This window comes from Hippopotamus amphibius, chromosome 6 (assembly GCF_030028045.1).
Source record: "Hippopotamus amphibius kiboko isolate mHipAmp2 chromosome 6, mHipAmp2.hap2, whole genome shotgun sequence".
Taxonomy (NCBI): domain Eukaryota; kingdom Metazoa; phylum Chordata; class Mammalia; order Artiodactyla; family Hippopotamidae; genus Hippopotamus; species Hippopotamus amphibius.
The window spans coordinates 102,924,047-102,950,423 of NC_080191.1; the positions used below are offsets into that span (position 1 = coordinate 102,924,047).

At 39.4% G+C, this 26,377-nt stretch overlaps 1 protein-coding gene across 12 annotated transcripts in view; it reads right to left on the reverse strand.

Annotated features, from left to right (window-relative positions):
• Positions 1-2,102: 2,102 nt before the first annotated feature.
• Positions 2,103-26,377, reverse strand: part of ANKRD28 (ankyrin repeat domain 28) — a 172,074-nt gene continuing 147,799 nt past the window's right edge. For 5 of the 12 annotated variants that reach the window (XM_057737946.1, XM_057737945.1, XM_057737944.1 and 2 more), the window contains 14 exons: positions 24,905-25,016; positions 23,932-23,958; positions 23,449-23,523; positions 20,376-20,577; positions 18,502-18,589; positions 18,154-18,271; positions 17,378-17,597; positions 12,912-12,999; positions 12,739-12,822; positions 12,021-12,166; positions 11,305-11,387; positions 10,777-10,859; positions 9,705-9,796; positions 2,105-5,535 (listed from right to left, as the gene is read on the reverse strand). In XM_057737946.1, coding sequence (XP_057593929.1) covers positions 5,249-5,535; positions 9,705-9,796; positions 10,777-10,859; positions 11,305-11,387; positions 12,021-12,166; positions 12,739-12,822; positions 12,912-12,999; positions 17,378-17,597; positions 18,154-18,271; positions 18,502-18,589; positions 20,376-20,577; positions 23,449-23,523; positions 23,932-23,958; positions 24,905-25,016 — 1,705 coding nt within the window. In that variant the 3' untranslated portion in view covers positions 2,105-5,248. Of the gene's footprint in view, positions 5,536-9,704; positions 9,797-10,772; positions 10,860-11,304; positions 11,388-12,020; positions 12,167-12,738; positions 12,823-12,911; positions 13,000-17,377; positions 17,598-18,153; positions 18,272-18,497; positions 18,590-20,375; positions 20,578-23,448; positions 23,524-23,931; positions 23,959-24,904; positions 25,017-26,377 lie in introns of those variants that run through there. The other 7 variants (XM_057737940.1, XM_057737939.1, XM_057737941.1 and 4 more) reach the window with 4 other exon arrangements.

Consider the following 26,377-nt stretch of genomic DNA (forward strand, 5'->3'; position numbering starts at 1 on the left):
CTCAGCAAAATCTTAGGATTTTGTGATTTTCTCCCATCAGAAATTGTGTAATCCCCTAGTACATAAATGGGCAAGGCAATTTTAAAATCAGGGATCTCCTCCAAATACCAAATCTCACAAGTCTTTCTCTGCAGGATAATCAACATTGATATCCTTCTTGTCATATCCTCAAGGAAATGAGAAACAACACAAAATGAGGAAGGCAAAGAAATGGAGAGGGTGAGGTGAAGGAAGTACCTAGACGGTGGAGAGCTTTCTACACCAGTGCACTTTTCCTCTCTGTCTTCCGTTTAGATTAGGCTCTGAATGAAGGGATGGTCACAGTCAGATATGAGAGATGGGACTGGTGCTACACTGAAATCCAACACCTACCCAATCAGTTCGACACTGCCTGGGAAGAACTTTCCAATTCTAAATTTTTTTTTTTAATACTTATTTTATAAATAAATATTTATTGCCACGCCAGGTCTTAGTTGTAGTAATGTGGACTCTTAGTTGTGGCATGCATTGTGGGATCTAGTTCCCCGACCAGGGATCGAACCTGGGCCCCCTGCATTGGGAGCAGAGTCTTACCCACTTACCCACTGGACCACCAGGGAAGTCCCCAAATTCATTTTTGCTACCCAGTTTTACATCTGAACCCCCTACCCCAGAAGGGGAACCACAAAAAGGGAAGGAACAGACAGAGAGTAAAGACTGCCAAGCACGCCCACAGATAAACTGGAAACAGTGACGAGCTGGCCTGACTCCTCATCTCAGGGCTAGATGAATTCTGAGCTAAACTCAAATCATCCTTTCCCAACGAGCAGAGCCAACCGCCCCATCTCACTGAGGTTGTTGGGCTTGGCCAGTGGAGTGTTAGCAACTGTGATGCATGCGGAGGTGTGAACTGTGTGTGGGGGGTCAGGCTTGCCTTCTTGCGCTTCGCTCAGAGGAACACAGATGGAGGAGGTCGAGCCCAGCTCAGGACGAGCAGTCAAGTCCAGCCAGACTCCAGGTGGAGGTGTCACCCAGCCGAGCCGTCAGCCAACCTGCAGAGGCATGAGACAGGATGAGTATTTTAGCTCGACGAGCCTCGAGGCAGCAACAGCAGCAGAAATGTAAGCAGACGTCATTCCCTTGGGCTCCATCACGAAGACACATTACGTTAGCTCTTCCTTCACTGCTCTATGCCCAGAACCTAGCACCGTTCCTGGGACACAGCGGGTGTTCAATAAACATCTGTTGCGGTACATTTCTGTTTCTTCTAAAACTAGTGACCAGGAGAATAAAACTGAAAGGGACTTACATGACTTATTAGTCAAGCTTAACAGTGGAAACGACTAGATGTGAATCTAGGCTTCACAGATTGCTGGCCAAACAAGCTCGGGCAAAAAGTCCCTTCACCTCTCTGCCTCACTCCTCATCTGTTAAATGGTGCTATTAATAGGACCCACCTCACAGGAAGGACAGTTGTGTGGATTAAGATATGATTTCAAGCACTGACAACCTTGCACGGTACATGACAAACCCTGTACACGCACCTTCTGTTGTTGTTATCAGCGTAAGATGATTTGGCACTTACCAACATCTTCTTGTGCTGCTCCTCCAATCACCTATTTATATCTCCTTGTTCTCACCTCCAGCTAATCTCCCTGCGTATTTATAAAAAGCTCTTTTGTAGCTCGGGAATGCTAAGTGCGGGTATCTATTCCACCCACCTCCCCTCCACCAACCATTTTAAGAACTGCTGATTTTGTTATTTTCACCCAGGATATCATTTGTCCCTTCTCCACCTGCTCAAATCATATGTTCTTCAATGTCCAGCCTAAATGCCACCTCTTCCAAGAAGCCTGTCCAGATCACCCTTCCCAGAGCGCTCTTGTTGTCCTCTGACCTTGCTTAGTTAGCAGGTCATCTCTACCTCAGTTACACTTTCACACTTTCCACTTTTAGGTATGTACCTTTCCATAATGGAATTGTAAGCTCTGAGAGGACAAACCCCCAATTTCTAGGCTCACTTTCTGCCTGTTCCCATCCCTAAGCATACAGCAGGCAAGCAGTAATTATCTGTTGAATGACTGTATTTGAAAAGCCCCTTTAGAAAGCTTCATCTAAATTCTAAAACAGCTTTATTGAAAATTCAATACATTTCTAAAGAAAGGTAAAAACCAGTTACAGCGGAACACTAATCAGATATTTTAAGATAAGGGAAAAGAAGTTTGCACATGAGAAAGACACTTATTTATTGCATTAAAAAACTTTATTTCATTTAAAAGGTCCAATGTAAGCCAAATTAAACCCCAAATTGACAACTACACCTTAGAGAGCTCCTGAACTAAATGGCACTGTTTTGAGTTGTGTGTCTTGTTAGAGGAGGTCATTTGCTATTACCACCATTGCCCTAAAAGTAGTTCTAGAGCAGAAGCTGGTTATTATAACATACATCAGATACTTCAGAGGTCACCTTTCACGCAGAAGTTAAAAAAGCAAACGGGCTTTTCTATTCTGTGCGAGTATAAAAACCACTACAGAACAGGGCCTGAATGCCTTTGACGTACAAGGTGTAACTATAAAGGAACTCACTGGTGCGGTGTCCCTTCATTCAAGCAGTCCACGTGCTCCCTCCAACACTAGTGCCGTTCAAATACTGTTTGGGACAGTACTTTGGGATTTCCCCTCATCCGGTGCTGACCAAAGGAAGTGGATGATCAAGCTGGGGGATAGTCTATCACAAAAGGCGATCACAAGGCAATGGAATAGCTTTCCTAGTGGACCAGTGATTGGAAGACCCACCTCACAACTATTTCCAGTCATGGCATCATTTACATAAAATGATGCAAGCTCTAAATTCTGCTATATGTGAGGATAAATTAAAAACAGCTTGTTACTTTATAGCTACACCTTGGGTTTCATTAGAGGCGGTAAATCGAACAGTGTGTCTAATGAGTCCTTCTGGAAATCACTTCAGCAGACGAGTCAAACAGCTTGCAAGAGAGAAGACACGGCAGAGGGCGTACATCATCCTGCTGAGGCTCTCCACATTCTCTTGGAGGACAGCCCCAGGCCCAAGGACAGAAGTGCCCAGGAGGGAGGGAGGCTTCAGCTCCACCTAAGGAAGACCTTTCTAACAGAGCTGCTCAACAACTGAACGGACTGCTCGGTGAGGTAGAGTCACTGGAAGTATTCAAGGTGGAAAGATCACCCTTGTAGAAGGGATTCCTGTGTTTCTTAAGAGGTTAGACTGGACGAACCTCAGGTCTCTTTCAATTCTGAGATTCTAGAAAATTCCTTCAGGGAATTCAGAAGAGAATTCCTAAAAGGAAAGAGAAAGCACACACATGTATACTTTTAGAATCCTCTTGAGTTTTTTTCTTTTTTTCAAAAGGTACAATAGAAAATGTAGTCCACTCTCTTTAAAATGCATATTCACCTTCCTACCACTAATAATCAGGAAGGGTCCATTATGACTTCTTTATATTATAAAGAAAAAAAGGACGATTACATTTATAATTTCTGTAAATATTTTAGAAAAAAATGCTTAAAATCTAGTAGTCAATGCCATAGAAACTTTATAGATTTTTAGGTAATATGCACAGATACAAATACATTATTCATTAAATACAACGCACATCTGTGTTTTATTATACTCTAAAATATACAGGAATCTTGATGTACTGAAAGAGTGCAAGTAAATACAGTATTCAAGCAGTCACTATTTCTATTTACATGCTCATTAATTCTTCAAAAACCCACAAAATTATCAAATAGATCAAAATACTGTTCTGTGTTTTCACACTTTATATTCAGAAAAACCAGCTGATAATTTACAACGTCATAAAGTTTCCAGTTTCACAATACAAAAAGAATAAAATGAAATTTGGGAATTTTTGTGAAAATTTTTGTGAAAATTTATGGAACTCTACCCAGACCTGGAAGACCCTCTACATATGTGAAATCATTTTCACTGGGAAAGTAACAGTTACAGTAAAAGCAGACCCATATAAATTGTTATCTAAAAGCCTAAACAGCCTTTACCCCTGTTTGTTATTTAAAAGGCAGTCTTCCAATTCAGCACGCAATTGCCTCTTTCCCTAAACAGTAACATGTTATAAACATGCTACTTTAAATGTGAATAAGACCTAAAGGCTTTAGGACTTTGAATCTTGCCCAATATAGAAATGCCTTCCAAGAGACCTGATGATGTTGACTTATGAATAACAAGGGATTTTTTGATTTTTCACTAAACGATGACAACAAAAACCCCCCAATCCACTGCGGAGGCACAAAGGTGACATAGGTGACAAGATGTACCATCCAATGTAGTGAGGTTGAAAACTCCACTTTCCAGGACCACTTGGCTGCAATAGGGTGAAAATCATCTACTTTCTGACTTCATGAAATTTCCTTCTTCTAGCAAATTCTTTACATTTTCAAACAAAAATAGTTCAATTTTAAACCTAAACCATTCAAAACCGGGCAACAACAGCCCGACCCCTATCTATCTCATGTCTACATCACAAATATTTTCACCCTGACTGCACCCAATCAGCTGGTTTTCAATTCTAATATTATAAAAGTTGGAATTTTAAATTTTTTTATGTAAAGAAAAAAATGTAAAAATACATCTGCTTTCTCTCATGGTTTAATACAGTATTAGAAGGCTTTCAGATGTTTCCCTAAAAAAAAAAAAAAATCAACATTTGAAACCAAATCTCAGCTTCATTTTCAGAAATATTAAAGTCTGGTTTAGATAATGTCTCATTTCACCCGCTCCAGCTTCCGCAAAGTGGCGCTGTAGTAAAACCCTTTGAGTTACTTGGTCCTTTGGCAATTTGCTGTGCACATCATGCCTACTGTACCAAACTTTTATTGCCCTTAAATTTAGCTGTAGTTTTACTGATAAAGTTGAAATTTAGTGTCCTTTTCTTCTTTCATGATAGTGTTGCTTGTGTGAGGAGATTAGGGTGCACAGTGTCTCAAATAATTCCTGGCACTGCAAAACCAAATTATACAATTCCACAAAGCAAGGTGCCATCAAAGTGTTTTCCTCTGGTCAAGTCTGTTTCAAGATTCTATAAGTTCCTTTTGCAAAACCTGCCTTTAAAACTCTTCTTCATAATGTCATCACACTTCTTCTATTCGCTCAACTCTGCCATCTTTCCTCTTAGGCTGAATTTGTATGTGAATAAGAAAGTGCCTTTTTCCTGAAAAAGCACAGTTTGAAGCATCAGTGTCAGAACCCCCCTTGGACCTCGGGCTGAGCCTGTCAGTAGGTCTCGGAGTCGGAGTCATTGAGCTCGTCCACCTCGGTGTACAGGTACTCCTGCTCCCCGCCGATGTTGTTGAAGCTGCAGTAGGAGCTGGGTTCACTCCTCATGATGGGCAAGGCTTCGAAGCTAACTGTTTTTGAGGTGTTGGTATGACGATTGATGGCACTGAACGTCAGGGATGATAAAGGGCTACTTGATGAGACAGGCATCATGGTGGCCAAAATGAGAGAGAGGCAATCAGCCACGTCCTTGTTGGGAGCGCAGGCCAAAGCTGGGGTATAGCCTATAATTAAAGATCAAATTTAAAAATTACTCATCCTAAGACTCATTTCACTAACATAAGGAAATAAGGCTAAAGGCCTTCAACTTTAGACATACTTTAAATTACCTGGCTTGTCTAATAAATTGGCTTAATTAGAATGATTCAGAACTTTCCAATAAGTAGAAAAAGAGGGAAGTCATAGAAATCCAGGGTGGGAGGAGACCTAGCGACTACATCATAGCAGAGGAAGCCGAGGCCCAGGATGGATGGCTCCTCCACTCTCTCAAGGCTTATCTGTACCCATCCAGACTCACAGACAACATCAGGCGAGAATGATCAACCTTCACTCAGAATGCTGGGAGAGCCTCACTGTTAATCTGTAGTTCTGTAAGTAAGTGCTTCCATGCTGAGAAGCCTAAATGTGCACAGATCGGTGAACGAGGCTCTGAGCAGCTGCTTGCAAGATGTATGTTCAATGAATGACACATGGCCATCAATTAACTTTTAATGGTCATAGTCCATTGAAGAAAAACAGATAAACGAAATAGGTTTAAAACTCCTAAGTCAAAACAAGTGTTTCCTTTGTATATGTTCCCTTCTTTAGCAGAAGCTGACTGTAGCCCTGAGGTACCACAAAGTATCAATACAACAAACTAAGTAAACACTTGGTTGGGTAGGAAGAGAAGATGGTGAGAACACAGAGCCGAATTTAACTATCAACCTCTGCTGTTACTGGAGCAATTTATAACTGGAGCACTGATTTGAAGGTTAGAATTATTTATAAAATAAGATGGATACTTACTATGACTTGCCAACTTTGGACCATGATTACTATTTCACACTGCACAGTCTATCAGAAGATACCAGGTCACAGGTGACCTTCATTATCATCTATTATATTATCCCTTCCATTTCTTTATAAGGAAAAGCTATATAACCTTGAAAATGATCAAAAAAGATTGCCTACTGGCTACTGACTTAGAGCCTCACAATGTGACCACACGCGTCTATGGATTTCATGACTACATTACACTAACGATTCCCAGATCTCTATGTGTCCTGCTGAGATCTTGCTGACTTTGATATCCATATCCAGTTACCCACTTGGAGTTTCCAGTGAACTTTCCTCACGTCCCTAAGTGAACCCAGCTCTTCCTCCTACACTCTCATCTTAAACAATAGCATTTCCCCACACATCACTCCACACCAGGTTGCAGGCGACTTCTTCCCTCCCCAAGTTCCAGTGAGTCCCATCAAAAGGGCTCTAGAAGCATTAACGTCCTTTCATCTCCAATGTCTCTGTCTTAATTCTGCCCACCCTCTCTTTCCACCCCTAACTGTGAACACGTTTCCTAGTCTAGACTTGCTCCCTTCAGATTAGCTGCTGTCTCCCTGATACACAGATCCTTTGCCACTTAACCTAAGAGACTCTGGCGTAACTCAGTATGCTGCCCTGTGCTGTATCTCTAAATATACCACTCTCCCTGCTTAGAAAGTTTTCTCCCCACTTTTCACTTGCCCTTTGGATTTGGGCTCAGAAGGCACTCATGGGGCATGCCTTCTCTCTCTCATGGCATTCTAGGTTTATTCTAACTGAACTGCTCCAAGGGCCTTGTGACAGCCTGTTTGTACACATTTCCATTCGAGGAAGTGGGCTGCCGCACTCTGCACTGTACCTGCAGGACTCAGCACAGTGCTCAGCACATCATCACCTAACACATACCCAACGGCCGGCGCTCTCCTAACCACTTAGAACACACCTGTGAGTGCAGCTGACAGAGACTCCTGCCCTCATGTGTGAGAGACAAGCTCTATGGAAAGAAGAATGAGGAAGAAGTAGAGCAGATTAACAAGAACTGAGAATGCTATGGTGCGGGAGGTGTGTGCGCAGCAGGCTGAAGTATAAAAAGCGTAGTTAGGATGGGATGCATTGAATAGATGACATCTGAGCTAAGACTGGAAACAAGTGAAGGGTTTAGTCAAAGACTGTTGGGGGCACAGTGTTCCAAGGAAACAGCCAGAACAAAGATGACGAGGCATGTATATCCCTGATATGAAGAGCCAGCACGGCAGGATGGGAGGAAGGAGGAAGAGTAGGAGACGAGGTGGGAGAGGTAACGAGTAACAGGACGAGCCAGTAGGGCCCTGGAAATCAGCTAAGGATTATCAGTGAACTGAGATTCAGAGGGTAGTATCTTCCCATGTATTTTAAAAGGATCCCGGCCAGGGTGGTAGAAGAGGGAAAAAAATGGGCATACTTTGATAACACTTTGGAGGTGGGTCAACAGTACATGCCGATGGGACTTCCCTGGTGGCGCAGTGGTTAAGAACCTGCCTGCCAATGCAGGGGACAGGGGTTCAGGCCTTGGTCTGGGAATATTCCACATGCCGCAGAGCAGCTAAGCCCATGCACCACAACTACTGAGCCTGTGCTCTAGAGCCCACAAGCCACAACTACTGAGCCCATGCGCTGCAACTACTGAAGCCTGCATGCCTAGAGCCCACGGTCCGAAATAAAAGAAGCCACCGCAATGAGAAGCCAAGCCCCTGCTTGCCACAACTAGAGGAAGCCCAGGCGCAGCAACGAAGACCCAAGACAGCAAATAAATAAATAAAGAACTGGCAGTAATAAGACCACTTAAAAAAAAAATAGTACATGCTGGTGGATTGTGGCCTTGGTGTGAGGGGGTCAGGAGCAACAGCAAAGATGGGAAATCAGCTGAGCTAAGGACGGCTGTGAGGAGAGCGGGCTCGGCAGAGGGGAAGAAAGGGCCAGCAGTTCAGTTCTGGACGTGGGCATGAGACATTCACGGGGTAGACTGTCAATTAGGTAGCTGGAGATATAAATTTAGGAATTCTCAGCACAGACTGGATGGGGTCACCCAGAGAGTGACTGTAGGTAGGGAAAGCAAAAAGAACTGAGTCCAAGAGCCCTCCAGTATTAACAAACTGGGGATAGCAAAAGAAAGTGAAGATAACTAGTACTGTAGGAAGAAAACTAAGAAAATGTAGAGTCCTGAAAGCCAAGTAAACAAAGTTTATCCAAAAAAGGGATATACCTGAAACTAATATAATATAGTATGTCAATTATACCTCAATAGAAAATGAGTAAAATAAAAAGAAAACATCTTCAGTTCCAGTAAACCTGGTTATTTAATCTAACCAACAATACAGGGAGTTACAAACCCTCACCCAGTTATCAATTCAAGGAACCAGGTATTTGTGAATGAAGAATATCCTAAAGAAGGATACTGTGAGCAAATCATATGTATTCTCTCTGCCTCTCCTCATCCTGCCCTAAAGTGATCCGCACCTGCTGACCCCGGGAACAGTGTGCAGCACAGTGGAAAGTACGGAGATTATCTGGGGGAATGTCAGACACAAGCTATGGTAGACTGCAACCTTCACATCCCTTATTCACATATGCTTTAAATTCCACATTAAATGCCTATTCCTAATTCTGATATGCCAAGTCAAAGGACAGTTGACTCCATACTGCGGTAGTCACTGGTGATCTTGCAGAGAACAGTTCTGTAGTGTGGTGGGGGTAAAGGTCTGACAAGAAGGGCCTTAAGAGAGAAAGAAAAAGGAGAATTGGACACAGCAGGAGAGCCAACTTTTCAGCAACTGTAATGCAAAGGGGAAAAGAGAAATACGGCAACAGCTGGCAGGAGCAGTGGGAGTTCTGAAAGATTTTTTAAGATGAGAGAAATAATGATTTTACACTGATGGGAATAATCTAGAAAGAGTCCTACAAAAAATCATTCTTAGAGGACACAAAAGCAAAGAACTGCTAAAGCAATAGTCTCAAGTAGGCAAAAGAGGACAGGACCTAGTGCATAAGTGGGAAGATTAGCTTTAGACAAAACCTGGCCTTAATAAATATTTGTTGACAGAACAAATTCTTTGAATACTAAGATAAACAAAGGTGGTATCACTAAACTAAAGTTGGTAAACCCTAACGCTGATTTAATAAATACATAAACTCCGAAGTTCACCTGTTAGATGCAGGTTGCCTGTTTCTCCTGCCCTGATTCCCTTTGCTACAAAGTAAGTCTTAGGCAGTATTAACTTCAGCTCTCCTCTTTGACCAATAAAAAAACATCCAAGTCTACTTTACTTCAAACATGGATCACTGAAAGATGAAAGCTTCTAACAACTTGAGGAAAGAGAATACAGAAGCTACTTACCATTTTCATCTACTGCAAGCACACTTGCTCCTTTCCCCAAAAGTTCTTGAACCACCATTGTGAGCCCATTTCGGGCAGCAACATGCAGCGGTCTGGAGAGAAAAAAACGTGTGTACACGTACATGTGCGCACACTCACGCGTGTGTGCTCGCTTGCGCGCACGCTCTCTCTCTCTCTCTCTCCTGGTTGCTGAAGGGCATTTTTGCTAGGCTGTGAAGATGCAGGCCCGTGGCCCCGACAGCAATGCAGATGGGAGCGGGGCACAGCAGAGCCAGCGTGCGGTGCACTGCCAGGCCTCGTCATGCGCCTGAGCTCAGCACTGGGCCTTCACCAAACCTTTCTGGGAGTTTCCTTGAAGACTCAATGTTTAAAGAGACTTTACTAATAACTAAACTGCATTCTTAAGTTGTTGTTTTAAGAAATGTGGTTGGCAAACATGTATAATAGAATATACAATAAAAACTGTAAACTGCACAAATTCCATTAGGCTTTGAAAACAGTTTGCAGGTTCCATGACTCATTTTTGGAGCTTTAAGGGATCTGACTGATACCTGAATGGGAACCAGTATGATAAGATTCCTCTCTTTACTAAGTCTCAAAGTAGAAGAGCAAATAAAAATGGGGAGAGGACACTGGGAGACAACGACCCAGGATTTAAGGAGTCACTGGATGCTGGCGGCTCACATTAAGAACTTGATTATTTTTGAAATCTCTCTAGCTTACAGACACGCATAAAACTTTTTGCCTCATCTACTGCTAGTGTCAAATAATACACTATTCCAGTTGGATGCCATAAAATACACAGAATAGTATCACTTTCCTCCATAAAAATGGATTGAGAAACAACACTATTTTCAATAACAAGGTTTCAATTCAAAAGCTTCTTTAGTAATATGCCTTTTAATTATGATGATTTTAGAAATGAGTTTTGTCAATTATAAGAACTGTTCTTCATTTTTTAACTGCTTCTCTGACAGACTGATTCCAATGGCCCCATGTTAAAAAAGAACCCCATTAATCATTTTTATAATTAGAGGTCACAAGTTTTACACTAGACACTGACAGTACTCACGTTTGCAAAGCTGCATTGGTTGCATTGATGAGGTTTCTATCTGTTATCTTTTCCAGTATTAACAAGGCACTAGTTTCATGACCCTAAAATTATGGCAAATAACTCTTAAAAACTTTGGCACCATTAAAGATAGATTTATACACTCAATACACCCCAACCCTAGTCCATGTAACTTATATATCACCATACATATGCCATGCATTTTCTTGGCTAATGCCTTAAATATTTGTCCAAGTGAGTGTTGGTATAACAGGGTTACAGAAGAGGACAAGAATATTTAAGATCAGAGAGATTAGAGAAAGACAATCATTACGTTTAGGCTTATGGTCCAAAACTTCTTTGGCTTACTGGAAACTTTCATACACCATGGTATTTAACACGTCAGTACTTTTTTCCAAGAAAAATCTGATGCCAGTGATTATTAGAGAGGTTTGGTCCCTAGCTCTGTTCATTTTAATTAAGTGGAAAAACTTTAAATGCCACTGTTGATATTAACAATGAAAAAATATCCTTAAGATGTGTACCTACCTTGCTGCAAGCCAAATGGAGGGCGGTGTTTTTACTGTTATCTTGTAAAGTCAGATCTGCGCTAGCACTGCTAACCAGCATCTCTGGGAGGAAAAAGTGTATCAACTCTTTTGTTTATGAACACACACCTCAGATTACTAATAACTCACTGTAGAGAAATGAAGACAGAAAGGAAAAACATCCCTCTAGCAAAAACTCAAAGTGCAAAAAATACACTGTAATATAAAAGTCTATACTATATTGTCATACTGTTGTATAAGTAACAGACAAGAACCAGAGCAACTAACATTCACTTTGTGAGCGCTTGCTAAATGTCAAAGACTCTTTTAAGTGCTCTGGATTTATAACATATTTACCCCTCAAAACAACCCTACAAAGTAGGTACTGTTATTTTTCTCACTTTATGGATGAAAACACTGAGGCCTGAGGTCACTCAGTTGGCAGATCCAGGACTCACATGCAGTCTGACTCCAGAGCCAGGGTTCTTAACTGCTTTCCTAACACTTCCTGCTAACGCCGACTATTCAATCAGTAAGGGCAAATGAAAACACTGTGCGCCGGAAGAAAACGTGGGTTTAAGCAAGTAAAAGGTTTTAAATCTCAGGAGTGGTGAGATAACTAATGGAAAATTCAATGAACTAGGGTCAGATGGGAGCTACATTATACATAAGCAACAGCACACTCAGAATAATAAAAGCCTGAAGCAGTTTCTTTACCAACTGTATTTGTCTGTCCGTTTTCTGCAGCCATCATGAGAGGTGTTTTCCCAGAGGAGTCCACAGAGTTGACGTGAGCGTTGTGGCTGAGCAGCAGCTGCAAGCACTCCACGTGGTCTGTGAAGGCGGCCGCGTGCAGCGCAGTTCTGCTCAGAGAGATGGGAGGACGGGACTAAATCCATGTGTTGTATATTCTTCATTTATGACAAGCGGTTTTCAAGGTTCACATACTAAGCTATAAACGCACTGCCTGAATGCAAGCAGGCTTAGTGGGGGAAGCTTACTAATTCCTGCCACAAAAATCTCTATTTCTGATAATACAGAAGTCCCTTAATTAAACTAGTATAAATAAGGATAAATTATGAAATTGCCAAAAAAAATCACATCATTAAAGGAAATTTTGAAAGAAATAAATCCTGACCCAAATACTGCCATCTATTACAAGTGCTGAACTCTTCCTATAGAGAAATCTGTTAACTTTATTAAAAAGAGTCTTTGGGTAACAAACATAAATCTTTTTAAAAAAGGGAAATCTTTTAGCCAGGAAGACTGGATAAAAGTAATGGTAGAAAAGCCTTTTATAATGAGACCATAATTAAGATTTTGTAACAATTTATACTTGTAAATCTAAAATCAACTTCTAGTTAATAATGGGGTTTCTTTAAATTCTTCCACAGTAATCTAGCAGTTAAAATTTCCTGCATGACTGAATTCCTACCTTCCCTTTGAATCTGTGGCATTCACGATGCTGGCACCTAACGTATCAATTAACATCTCAGCAGCACCTTCGTTGTCATTTATCCTGCAAAGGTAACAAGGTGATCACTCTTACAGCCATGGTGTATTTCTTAAACACTCAAACCAAATCCTATTCATTCTGCCTTTACTTACACAGCACAATGCAACGGACTGAAAGCATTTCCTTCCGTTTTTTGGAAAACGTCCTGTTCTAAAAGGAGTTCTACACAAGTCTCGTGACCTAAATAAGTAAATGAGAATCACATATTAAAATCCAAAAAAGATACTGAGGTGCCCGTACACACCCACATATCCCTACAGATAAGGCTTTACATCATGGATTACAAATACTCAGTTCGCTGAACCCATTAAACATCACATTTTTAGGTACTTTGGAATCCAAAGTACAACCTCAGGATCTAAAGTACAGTAGCTTCTTATGATAATTTAATAGCAGTTTATTGCTGACATGACAAATATATACTTTGTGCGGAAAAAAATCAGTCTCATTATTCTTTTCTATGGCGATCAGTTAAGAGTTATTTGGGCATTTTTTTAAAAGTCCTATTTATATAGCATAGTATAACTTTCAGAATAATACATGTTTATGCAGCATAATTAATTTCAAAATTTATTTTCTGTTTATAGTAAGGAGCTAGTGGTAAAATCTCAAATTCTACAGAAGTCTTTAGAGGAAATAAAGTACATGGTCCTGTCCCCACCCCCTTTCCCATTTCTGCTCTCTAGACTGTGACCACTATTTACCTTACAGTTTCAAAAAATTTTTAGGCATATTATCAATACAACTGCATGTACATAAACACATACTTCCTTTTTTTAAATTTTTATGCAATTGGAATGTTCTGTTCTGCAACTTGTTTTTCACTATGTATATATCTTTCCAAAGTAGCATATACATACATCCTATTGTTGGATGTTTGGAAGAACTTCACAGTATCAAAATGTATATCATAGAGGATTTAATCTCTAATTACAAATTTCAAGGTGACTGATAGCTTTTCTTTGTGATATTATCAACAATGTTGTAAATGAAACACACCAGTACTTAAAAAGAAAATTATTTATTTCTTTTGTATTTCTAGGAACAATTTTCTAGATACTGCTGAGTTAAAGGGCAAGTATATTGACTACTAATAGGTATCAGGCCCACAGTTTTTAATAGCAACTTTGAAAATAGGGGAAAACCCAAACCTCAGATTTTCTTAACCAAATTTTCAAAGCCAGGGTTTTAGTAAAAGTACTCCCAGTGCTGTATTAATGGTAGAAAATGAAATTTGTTTCTTTTGTTAGTCATTTGGGATCTGCATTAGGAATAAATTAGATTCTTAGGTAGCCTCTTTATTTCCATGGCTTAATACTTGGCTAGCAAAGTGATGCTGTATTTCTTTTCTTTTTTGACTACTCTAACATTCTCAAACAGTAGTTCAACTTTGTCTTTGTCCTATAATCATTTTTACCAGGAAAAGCAAATATGTTTTAGGAAACCTACGGTTATGTTTCATCATCTGTAAGTAGTTTCATCCAGCGGTTCTCGACTGGAGCAATTTTAGCCCTCAGGGGACATTTGGCCATGTCTAGAGACACTTTTGCTTATCACAACTGGGGATGGGGTAGGGAAGCGCTATGGTGTCTAGTGGGTAGAAGCCGTGGCTGCTGCTAAACCTCTTGCATGCACATGACAGTGTCTCACAATGAAGGATTATCTGGCCTCAAATGTCAACAGTGCTGGGGGTGGGAAACCCTGCTCTAATTCTCCTTCTCCAAATGTTAACTCACTCCCGAGAAGTAAACAAGGAAAGTTGCCAGTATGGATTTGAGAGTCTCCTATTTTCTTGGGACAGCAGTTCTCAAGGTGTGGTCTGGGGAGCTCCAGGGTGATACTAATAACTATTCTTTTCTTACACAAGCCATCAAAGACATTTGCCACTCTATTAATACTTTTTTTTTTGAAAAATAGTTATTTTTCATAAAAATGCTTTTATATTAACATGTAATAATACATTTATTATTTTAAAATAAATTAATAAATGTCCTTAAATTTCTCAGTCCTAATTTCCAATACAGTAAGTGTTAATAGCTACAAGCCACAGGTCCTGCGATAAGAGACGTGCGAGTTGCTGTCTGAGTGGATTGTGGGTGGCGAAAAGGGAGTCCTGGAGCTGTGGGTTACTTCCGACAGCCATTACCAGGTCGCATCAAGCTGAGAAACTCTTCACTCTGTGTCCTGATTTATAAAAGTATATAGGATAAAACTGGTCTCTTTATCTTTTAGAGGGATATTCTGAAGATGCTTATAGCTTCATAAAAATAGACACATTTTTAAAAGGAACACATGAGATCATGTAAGTATTCTTAGTTCTGTGATTGACTCTACAAACTGAAGATCTGAACTTTAAAGCTGAGTATGTATAACCAGCTCTCTTCTAAAGCTTTGCCATCATTCCATTTTAATTCTGAGAGAAACGTTGTTTTCTATTCTGTTGGAGTGCTTCCATTTTTCATCCATACAATAACTACTAGTCAAACTATTTTACATATTCTACTCTTAGAATGCCAAATTATAAAATAGGCTTTTGGCTGTAAATATGGTATTAATTTTACACTGCGTGTATAGTCTCTGTACATATAGCCAACACACATCTAATTCCTTCCAGTTCAATTCAGAATCATCACCAATTTTGGTACAGTCTGGAAATTAGACACATCTGTTATGATCTTTAAATGGCAACCAGGCATGTAGTTTGTGCAAAATTTGGTGTCTTGTACGGGTGCTCAGAGAGTCTAAATTCAGCAGTGAAGGAGCAGGGAACTCATTTTAGGAAAACAGTGTTCTCCAGAAAGACCTGGTAGGAATGTTATAATAAACAGCAACTCTCCAAAGGACAGTTGCAGCAGATTTTTACAAGTAAATGCTCTACCTGAGGAAAAATACCTTACTGTGTGATTTTTCCAATGGTTAATTCTCGCTGATTTAAAAAAAAAAAAAGTCTGCTTCAAAATAATTTTCATCTCACTGACCTCTTAAATTTCACATATGTGGATGTTTTCCTACTATTTGGTTTTCCTTCTACTTGTAAGATGTCAAGTTACAGTATAAAGACAAACCAATTTCAATGGTAAAATATAGTATCTTCTTTGACTTAGGGCTAATCTTTGAACACCTTGCTATTTTCATTAAATACCAACTTCAGTGAGTTGAAAAAGGAAGAAGAGTTGAAATTCAAAGGTTTTATAGTTTCCAAAACTATTCTGGCTAAGGACCTGAGGTAGTAAAAAATGAAACTGACTAAACTAAGCTTCTGAATTAGCAATATATTTAACTATTCAACTTTTCTATGGTACCATCAGTACTCAGAGTTATAAAAATGACCAAATGTAGCCACAGGACAATCCTCAAGAAGAGATCAAAGCTTTCTCAAAACAAAAGAATAGAGCTCTCAATTCTGATACACGAATTAATATGAAAATCAAAATTGTATCTAGAAAATGTTTATGAAGATGTTTAATTAAACTATAATTTTGCAAGATTCAGATTTTTCCTCTTTCACTGCAACTCCACAATTATTCATTAAAATGGCCCCCAGTAAAAGAACCACATGAAGCGATATGTTACAGAAAGATAGAGACCTCCTCCCCAGCAAGGCTGAATTTTTAGAACAGCCACTATACTTATTTTTTTAAGCAAGCGGATATTATACAAAGAGGCAATTGCTATTTTCTGTACATCTTGAGGAAAGTTGTTAGAACTGTCAACTAGTTTTGTACATACGCTCTTCCAGCTAACAATAACCTGCATGCTATGCTGAAATTCCAAACAAATAAAAACCCCTCATGTCCCTGATAAAACCCTAAGCACACACTCTGAGCACACACTGTACCTATGTACCCAACTGTTTTCTAAGATGATCAAATCTCTCAACACGCTCTGTTACTTAAATTATTTTAGTGACATTTCAAAAGCCAAATCTCATTTTTAATTATCTATCCTTTAAAAATAGCTTTATATTTCTCTGACTGACCTTTAGTGACGCCACCTGTAAAAGGACTAGCTGTGACGGTTACTCTCCAGGAAGCTAAAAGTAAGTCTGTTATAACCATGCAGCCAAGTTCACTTAACCATGAAAGCATCCAAAGTTTCTACTTCTATGATTTACTCTACTAGGATTTTATTCCCTTAAAATGTTGAACATACATGTTACTGTGGATGTAAGGACGTTAACTTGCAATGTGCTCAGAAAACATACACAGATTTCAGTCTAGAATATGATACATTTTCACTGTTTCTCCTTTGTCATTTTTTCCCTAATAACAAGTACATTTAGAAAGAAAAAATATACAAATACAAACATACTATATAAAAGACATTGGAAATAATATTATAAAAGTATCTTAAAAATGCAAAATACTTATTGAAGCAAAGGTCTAAAAAACAACCAGCATCTTTGCTTTAGCACGGCCAGGCACTGGAGTGAGCGGTAACCACATGGTAGGTTATTCCTAACATGTCGTTCTCAGGAAAGTCAGAATGTGTCACAGTTAGGTGTCTCTCCGTTGCACATAACGGGCAGGTAACGCGGGGGTGTGTCTGTGTACTTAACCATTGTAGCACGCCCAGTGGAGCGCCGTGTATCCATGATTGTCCGTCACGGCTGGATTTGCATCCACAGATGCTGCTGACTGCAGCAGGGCTCCGAGAACACCGATGTGTCCACAGGCAGCTGACAAGTGTATTGGTGTCCGGCCTCTGCTATCTCGAAATAAGCACTTAGCACCATGTTGAAGTAATGCATCCACACACTCTTCATGACCCGTGACTGCCTGAAAGAAAAATTATTTGCATGTAGCTGAATACACTATGTTGGGTACGCCACACCAATTTTAGCTAATTAGGAATTTTAAAGTCCATATTCCTCATGTCCTCCCACCAATCAAGGTATTTATCATATTTTGAGTAACCCAGTATTTTTATTGAAAGTGGCTTAAAAATTTAGTGAAAGCAGCGACTTTGTCAAAATAAAAGTAATATGAAAAACAGGAATAAAAGGACTCACAGTTCAACGAAAATAGTATTTCAAAGGTGAAAAAGACTAAAATGCATAAGAAAATAGTTTTGATAACGGAAAAAAGTAAAATTGACATGAATTCTACTCAAGGCTTTAGGGTCTTAAAATTTTGTTCCAACATTATTCTTCTCTAGAGTAAGTTATGCTTTGTGGTTGTTTAAAATTAAGAGTTCAAAAACTAAGACAGTGAAAGAAATGGTAAAGATTGGTAAAAATTTAATGAAGAAAAATATAAACACAACCTAGTTCCGCTTTAAGCAAAATGAGGTCATAAAAACTTCCAGAAAGGAAGCAAGAACACTTGTGCTTACCCCTCTGTGCAGTGCTGTCCTTCCCCATTTATCTTTGGCATCTACGTTTGCTCCTTTGTTCAGCAGTGAGTAGACACAGTCCGTGTGCCCGTTGAGCACAGACAGCATGAGAGGAGTCCTGGACAACAACAGGAGCAGCTCTGTCACCACCGAGACTTCATCCATGAAAACACACTGTGCTGGCCTGCTTTCTAAACATGCCTTTCTATGATGCAACTTTAAAGTAGACTTAAAAAACTGTGCTTGATGTTACTCAGTTACACACTATGACAAACTTACTATAATAGGGGCAAAGATATGAAGATTAACAAACACCCTAAAACTAACTTAAAAATTATGAAAACTTACTGTCCATTTCCATCTTGAATATCTACTGCATTCTGTGGTTCTGCATTTCCTATTAGTAGCCGTAAGCATTCCGAATGACCATTTGTTGCTGTGAAGTGATATTTAAAAATTTCAGTAATTACACATATATTAATGATAAAACAGAAAATGTCCATCTTAAACCACATTTCCTAGATATAATTTTGGAATATTCATTGACTTTAACAAGCAAGAAAGAAAATGCTCATTTTATTTTAGCTCTCTGGTGGTGGCAATGTGGTTGGGAAGGGCGGTCTGCCTCCAGCCAAGGGATGAAATTGTGATCAGACAAGTCAATCACATCAATCCCATTCCCCTCTGCCAATGACTGTTTCAAGTTCTGCCCCCTGAGATGATAAGAAGTCTGGAGGGTGTCTGGGAAATGTTTTTAACCCCGATAGTGGATAAAAATATTTCCCTGACTTTAGATGTGATCCTTGGAGATGCTTCAAGGAAATTCTGTTTGGCCCATCATTTTTTTTTTTTTTTCTTTGTAACTTGATTCACTGACCCTCAGTACACAGCAGCTACTGATGAGTGTTCATTTCATCTAAGTTCAACACCCAACGCATCAGGTTTAAGATCCCTGTTGGGAAAGGACTGGCTCACATCCAGAACCAGTGTCCTCTCCATGATTTAGGAGTAAGATGTTCCCCACCAGGTCTCCAAATTTGAAAGGCATCTTGGTTCTAACCAAGGCTTGCATTTACTGAAGAGGTGGGTGCTAACAGAAACCTGTAACTCCTTCAGGGGATAGGATTTTAAACTATGTGGCATCGATTAGCCACTTCTGAGGGACTCACCAGTGTCTTGGTTCAATATGTATCTATTAAAAGTACAAACACTCCAAGAAAGCTTTAAATTAGGTCTGCAAATAATGTGCTTACAATATAATTTTTCAAGCTGCAGAATGATATACAACTTCACTCTTTTTCAGAATAAGATACTAGAAAATGATAGCATTTTGACTTATTTTTACCATACAGCAGTTTATATACATATCTTTATTAGGACTTTTAATCCATTATTAAAATTTTTGTCTTTGAGCCTTGCTTGAATATCTGATAGTTTCTGAAGGGCCACTCTGGAGCATCAGTGGGTGTTACCCATAGCCTTCTAAAATGCAAGTTTTCCAAATGACCAGAAGCAAAGTCCCAGACCTACATTCTAACGGATCCATTTTAAGGGTCACCCTATAAAAAGAGACTAAGTGAAATGAACCTAATCATACGAAGATGGCCTACTGGGGATGAGAAAAATACTTGGCTAGGATTTCTTCATATATACCAGTCTTGAATTCATTATTTAAAATTAATACTGCCTTGTAGTAACTCCTGTAGAGAGTTGTGAATCTGCATCTGCTAGTGACAAAGAGTGGGTACTGAGTCATCACAGTGGCATGGTTACGTAGTTTTGCATCTTCACACATCCACAACATCACAAAACACTGCATGGAGTAGTTCTCGAATAGCAGGCACTCTGTAAGTCCTGTCTGATTAAATGTTTAATGCAGTACCCTGCCACAGTAAGTAAAATGTTTATCAGTTGTTAAATGAAAGCACATACCAATCCAAAATAATTTCCATCAAAAAGAAGTAAAAAAAATTATATATTTTTATTGTTGATAAAGTACTTCACAAGTTAGATTACTATAAAAATCCAATTTCTAAGGCAGATAATATTTTTTTAAAGTGATTATAATCTTGCTGTTGGTTCTTCCCTGAGAGCAGAATGATTAGAATTTTTTAAGTCAAAATTGTTAAAATAATTACCAGGAATATAACATACAAGAAATTACAAAAGAAGAGTATTAGAAGGAAAGTGGTAAATAAAATCATTCATCAACTCTGACATACCTGCTGCATGTATAGGTGTTCTCTTCAAAATGTAATCTTTGACTAAGATCGAGGCTCCCTGATTAATGAGAACATCCACACATTCTACGTGGCCCTTAAACGCTGCGAGGTCCAAGGGTGTTCTTCCACTACTATTTCTCACATCAAGATCTAGCAAAGACTGTACTAACACTTCTAGTGCTTGATGGTGACCATGATAGGCCTGGGAATAAATAAAAATACGAATTAAAAAAAATACATATTTAGACTGACTTCTTAGAAATCCTAGAAAACATAAAGGGAGTAGTAAGCAAAGTTGTCTTCATGTCACTATGTTTGAGATAATCCAAAACTTCTGTATTAATAATTCAGAAAGTTAACTACAAATTTTTCTAATAATCAATTAGGAGGCTACATACAGTGTTAGCGAATGGGTATTCCATAAATAATAAAAGTTCCAATGACAGGTGATCTTTTCACAAGTATATAATGCCTGGTTCACGGCAGACATTCAGTGATGTGTGACATGGGTTCAATGAAAGCTTTCATTCTAAGTCTATGATTCCAAAGCCCGAGTTCTTCATCCCAGTTCAGTGCCCCAATTCACTCCCCAATAAAATGTTACTATGCTTACATCATACAGAAGTTGCAAATGAATTTCAGCTAGTATTTGAGCCTTGTGATTTTTCAAATTAAAACGACTACCCCATCCCATAATGTGCCATATCTCAAAAATAAACATTTCTTTTCAAAAATATTTAGACTGAGCCCCGCTTGAATAACTGCCATGTGCTAGGCACTGTCCTAACAGAAGATTTAAAGGTTTGTCTGAAACCCGACTGACTGAAACCCCTTCTTCACACGATCTGATAAAGGGGCCTTCTAGAGAATTCACTTCAAAAACCAACATGTAAACTGAGCATCTATTACTCTTACTGGACTAGATGCTGAGCAGGAATTAAGGCAGTAACAACACAGTTCTGGTGGGGAAGGAGTATCTTCTCTGGTTCACTCATGCCACCCCTTTTAGGTGAGGGACAAGTCATTTTCTGATACCGTTCAGACCTGCAGCTTAGCACATACAGGCAAACTGTAAATGCTCACATGTGAACTTTTCCTCAGGGAATTGAAAAATATAAAATTCTACCTGTTTGTGCAAAATGTCATTTGCTTCTAAAAAGAGACACTTAGCTAGAAAGAGGGCCCCACACTGTTATCAAAGGGCTATAAAGCCACTTCTTGTGGGAAATGTCAGAAAGCACTGGCAAGAGGTGAAGCTGCTCTGGGCCTCACTGACCCTTGATGTTTCTGACTCCCTCAAAGATTCAGGTGACTGGAGATCACTGAGCTCTACTGTCTGAGGGTCACATCTAACCTTGTTCCTCAAAACCAGGTCAACAAAATGATGCTCCTAAAAATGAACAGTGAGAAACACAGTATATGCAGAAGATGGTATAAAAAGAAGAGGGAAAATAAGGATGACTAGGAGCCAGGATAATTTTGCCACAGGGGTCTTCCCCTCTTGATGTCTTTGACTGGACTGGGACAAAGGACTTGGATGCCTAGTATGTGCAAAGGCAGGACAAGGCCAGTTTCCTTAGGCCTCAAGCCAGTGTGTTTTCACGGCATCAAAGTCATCCTGGATTGGGAGAGTTTGGAAGGGGAAAAATTACTTCAGTAATTTCTGAAAACCTCCTAGGGACAGATACAAAATGCAAAAGTGGTGGTATAACCACATTTCACTGAGCCTAATTATGAAGTCACAAAATTGTTTCCAATTTTGGTTTGAAAACACTATTTAGCACACCCATGTTCATAACAGCACTATTCACAATAGCTATCGAGTAAAATAACTAGTTAAAAAAACTAAAGCTTTTGAGACAACATATTCAAAAACTTGGCAAAGTGCTTATTAGTCTGGCACCTAGTACGTGCTCAAGAGCTGAGGCGCTATTACTATAAGAGCGCTGAGGACAACGCAGGAAGAACTGCCTAGTCATCTGCTCCGCGTCGTTTCTTGCCACCCATAGTAAAATGGCTATTTTCTCCATGCTGCCCTTGCACTTCCAGATGACTTATTTATAATGCAAGTCTGGGAGAGTAGATAGTATTTCCAAAGACCCAAAGGGCAAGGAAGCAGGAAGCTTCAGCATGCCTTCTTAGTTATTTAGACCATGATAGGAAGCAATGCTGGGGAGAAAGGGGCAGAAAGACAAAGAGGACAATTCAGTGTACAAGTGTCAGTGTTAGAAAATAAGCCAGGAAAATATTAAGATAAAAAGTAACAGAGCATGTGAGAGGAAGCACCCAAATGGTTCACAGAACTTGCGGTGATCCATGCTAACCTATGTACAGACCCTGGCAAGCATTTGACTATACTTAAAATCAGGTCTAACAAATAGTGACAGTGCCCAATTCTCCAAGCCTCCCAGCCACCTCCTTCCCCCACCCCCCCCACCCCGAGCATACTTTATTTCAAAGATAAACTCTTCTTTCAGCACAGAAAGAACTAGATTGGGCTCTGCTTGAAATTTCCTAAGGTAATTCATTCCCATATTTAACTTAAAGAACTGTCATACTCTCGTCTAAACGTCTCCTCTTAGTGATGGATATTAAGATGAAAAATTCAGAGGCACCTGAAGCTAGAGGGAACATTACAGATCATGTAGTTAAATCCTACAGCCTGAGCAACTGTCAAGGACCAGTGAACACACACGTAGCACCCCAAGATCACAAAGTAAGCAAAAAGTTGTAGAAATACCACAGAGATTATAGTTTTTATATCATCTGTTTAAGAAGTCAGCAGCCATTCCACTAGGGTGGGTCATTTTAAAATCCACGTCTCAGGCATATTCTCTCCTTAGAGCAGGTCTTGGGAGAAGCTCAAATCCCCCCTCCCCCCTTTTTTAAAGACATACAAACAAACAAAAGTACATTCAAGAATTCCCTGAATTAAGAAAGTTCTTACAGTTTTCATTCCATAATCATCATCACATGGACCAAAAGCTCTGGGTACTAGTTTGAGTCAACATAAACGGATATGAGATACTTTCAGTAAACCAGCCGTCAAGCTGTCTGTGAAGGCAGTACTCACAGCCAAGTGTAAAGGGCTTATTGTTGCTCTGTTGTCTGAATCACTCAGCATGTCTGTTCCCGAGGTTTCCATTAACTGAGAAAGAAAAGAATTTTTACTGTCAGAAATGGCACTTTTAGACAAACCATAGCAGTTATTCCTGGTCCCCCTCCCCCAAGTTCAAATCCATTTCAGAGTATAAACTGATACTTGAATATGAACTTAAAAACACCAGACCATCACATTATGAAAACTACTCAGCAACCTTACAGATTATCCTGAAAATGCGGTAAGGACCACACATTAAGAGCTCTGAGGGGGGCCTATAAACTCAGAGTTTGAGAGAAATGCTATTTAATTACCACCAAGTAAGAGCCTCCCCTCCCGCTGCAAACATGATGTCTGTCACCATTTTTGTTCCCAGGAATGTGTAAGACAGGCTCCAGCTCTATTGAGAGCAAATTAAATACTCTGAGTAGTAGGGGAAAACTGACTAATACTTACAACATCTAAAGGAGTTTCACTTGCAATCTGAAATAAAATTTAAAATAAAAATATTTAGTTGAGGAAGCAGTCGTATACAGTAAAGTTAACTACCTGTCTCTATTTGCAAAGGGCTTTGTTAAATTCTATTCTGAACTTGTGCTTCTTCTGCCTCCAAAAATTAAGTCTTTTAAATAAACAGTAAAAAGGCCACAATATAATAGACCACAAATCTATATACACTGATCTCAGATTTTAGTCTAAAGATACCGTAATAACCTAAGGAAATATTATTTCTGTAGCATTTCTAAATGCTATATTAAGTACGTCAACCTCTTTTCCTATCTTTTATACCCACCCCCCTTGAATTTTATTTCCCTTTAAGGGAAGCAACATTAATATAATTTATAAGTAAGACTAAATGAAGAAACCTCTAACGTGAAGCATGTGCTACACTCTTGAGAATCATTTAACTTGTCTTCTACTCTCCCTTCGGTTTGGCAAAGTGGGGTGAATGGTGCACGCATTCAGGAAGGAGACCATAGCTGAAATAAAAAGTTCCTCTGCAGAAGATGAGTCTTGCTTTTAGGAGAGACAGTTAGGAGGTTGGGCCTTACAGAATTCCTAAACATGTAGGGGGAACTCTCCTCTCACAGGGACATGTATTTCTCACATAAGACATAGTTTCAGTTCCTTAAAACGCTCTGGAAAACGTTTAAAGGGGCAGGGGCAGTGAATGCTACATGGCCATGGGGAGCTCTAAGGGAAGGACACAAGGAGCCCTCTCCAGAGACCTAATTTCCTCCTCTCTCCTTTCTCTGTGAAAGGGAGAAGAGAATGAGAGACAGCTTAGTGAGGCAAGTACGAATTTAAGAGGGGCAGGGATTCTAAAAACGCTAAAAGGCATTTGTTTCTTGATTCATTTACCTCACTGCCATTACATTATTAGCATACGAACTCACACTGGCCCTTCCACAACACGCAGGAACCTTACCAGCTGAAGACACAGACGGTGGCCGTATGCAGCTGAGTAGTGAACTGCATTGTACCCTTGCTTGTCCCGGATCCCTGGATTTGCATCATTTCTTAGTAAGTACTCCAGGCACCTATTACAGTAAGACATACAATTCTAAATCCTGCATCATAACCAATGATAAAAACAGAGACAAACTCAAAACTGGACATTTTTCTTACACTTGAGTAATGTAAAAATCCTAAACATTTCTACACTACATAAACTTGTCATTTAAATGATATTGACTGTACGTATCATAAAAGTACAAATGAAATGTTCACAAGAGAATCTTCTTTATCCACAGTCTGTCAGCAAGCTCAGTACACCTGAACACTGTTTCGTACACAGTCTATATCTATAGCATCACCTAGTCCACTCAACAATGTTTGATAGGATTAAACTCGCAGTGGTGAGGAGCATCTAATCTATCTGGAACACAAAGTTAAGTATGATATCTCATCAGGCAGCTCAAGAAAGATGTAAAAATATCTCCCAAAACTAAGGTCAGAATTCAAGGATCTTGTGTTAGAGACCTGAGAAGTGTGGGAACAATGTAAAACTGGTATGTAGGTAACAAGAAAGACCGTCCTATGGGAAATACACTTCATTTCTTTGCTATTAAAATATGAGGAAAGTAATTTTAAAAGGACTATAAGGTTCACAATTTGTCATAGTTTTGATAACTGTTGTTACTGTAGCAAAAAAAAAAAAGAGTACTGAATTAGAAATTAAAAGATTTATCGCTAGAGTTAGATACCAGTGATCTTGGGCAAATTGTTTCACCTTTATGGTGAAATGGCTTCATTTCAGTAACTATCAGATATATATGAGGACCATTCTTTGCGATGCCAACCTCTATTTCTTTAATGCTGAATTGCTTAAAATACTTTAGGTCTCTTAGGAATTACTTACAGAGTCTACATTTATTATAATATCCTTAATGGTAGCAAACGTTCATCCTTTTAAGCAAGGTTTTGATATTTACATACAGAGAAATTTATTAGTCAAACATGATGAATTGTGTATCACTATGATAAAACGACAACGACAACACCCAAATCTGACTCTAAGGAACAAGCCTGGTGTTTGTTGGTGTTCCTAAACTGACTCTGTGGGCATTCCAGGAAGCACTTCAGGCAGTGTGTAGACTCTGTGTGTACAGTCTTCCTGGGTACCCAGCTCACAGGTTGATCCTTACTGGGAGGAAAGACCTACTGGGCTGGAAGGATAGTCTCACTGCTTTAAAAGCACAAACATTTCACCAAGGGCATATTTTTATCTTTAATCAAATTCTTTAGATGTGAATGATAAAACAGAAATAGTTCTCCCTACTGAGACCTGAATACAAGACATTCTATCAGTGGAACAAACTATTTTAAGATAACTTGCTGATACATGAGTACTGAAAAAAAACAAACCCGATTTATTTAAGGAAAGCAAAACAAGTAGGTA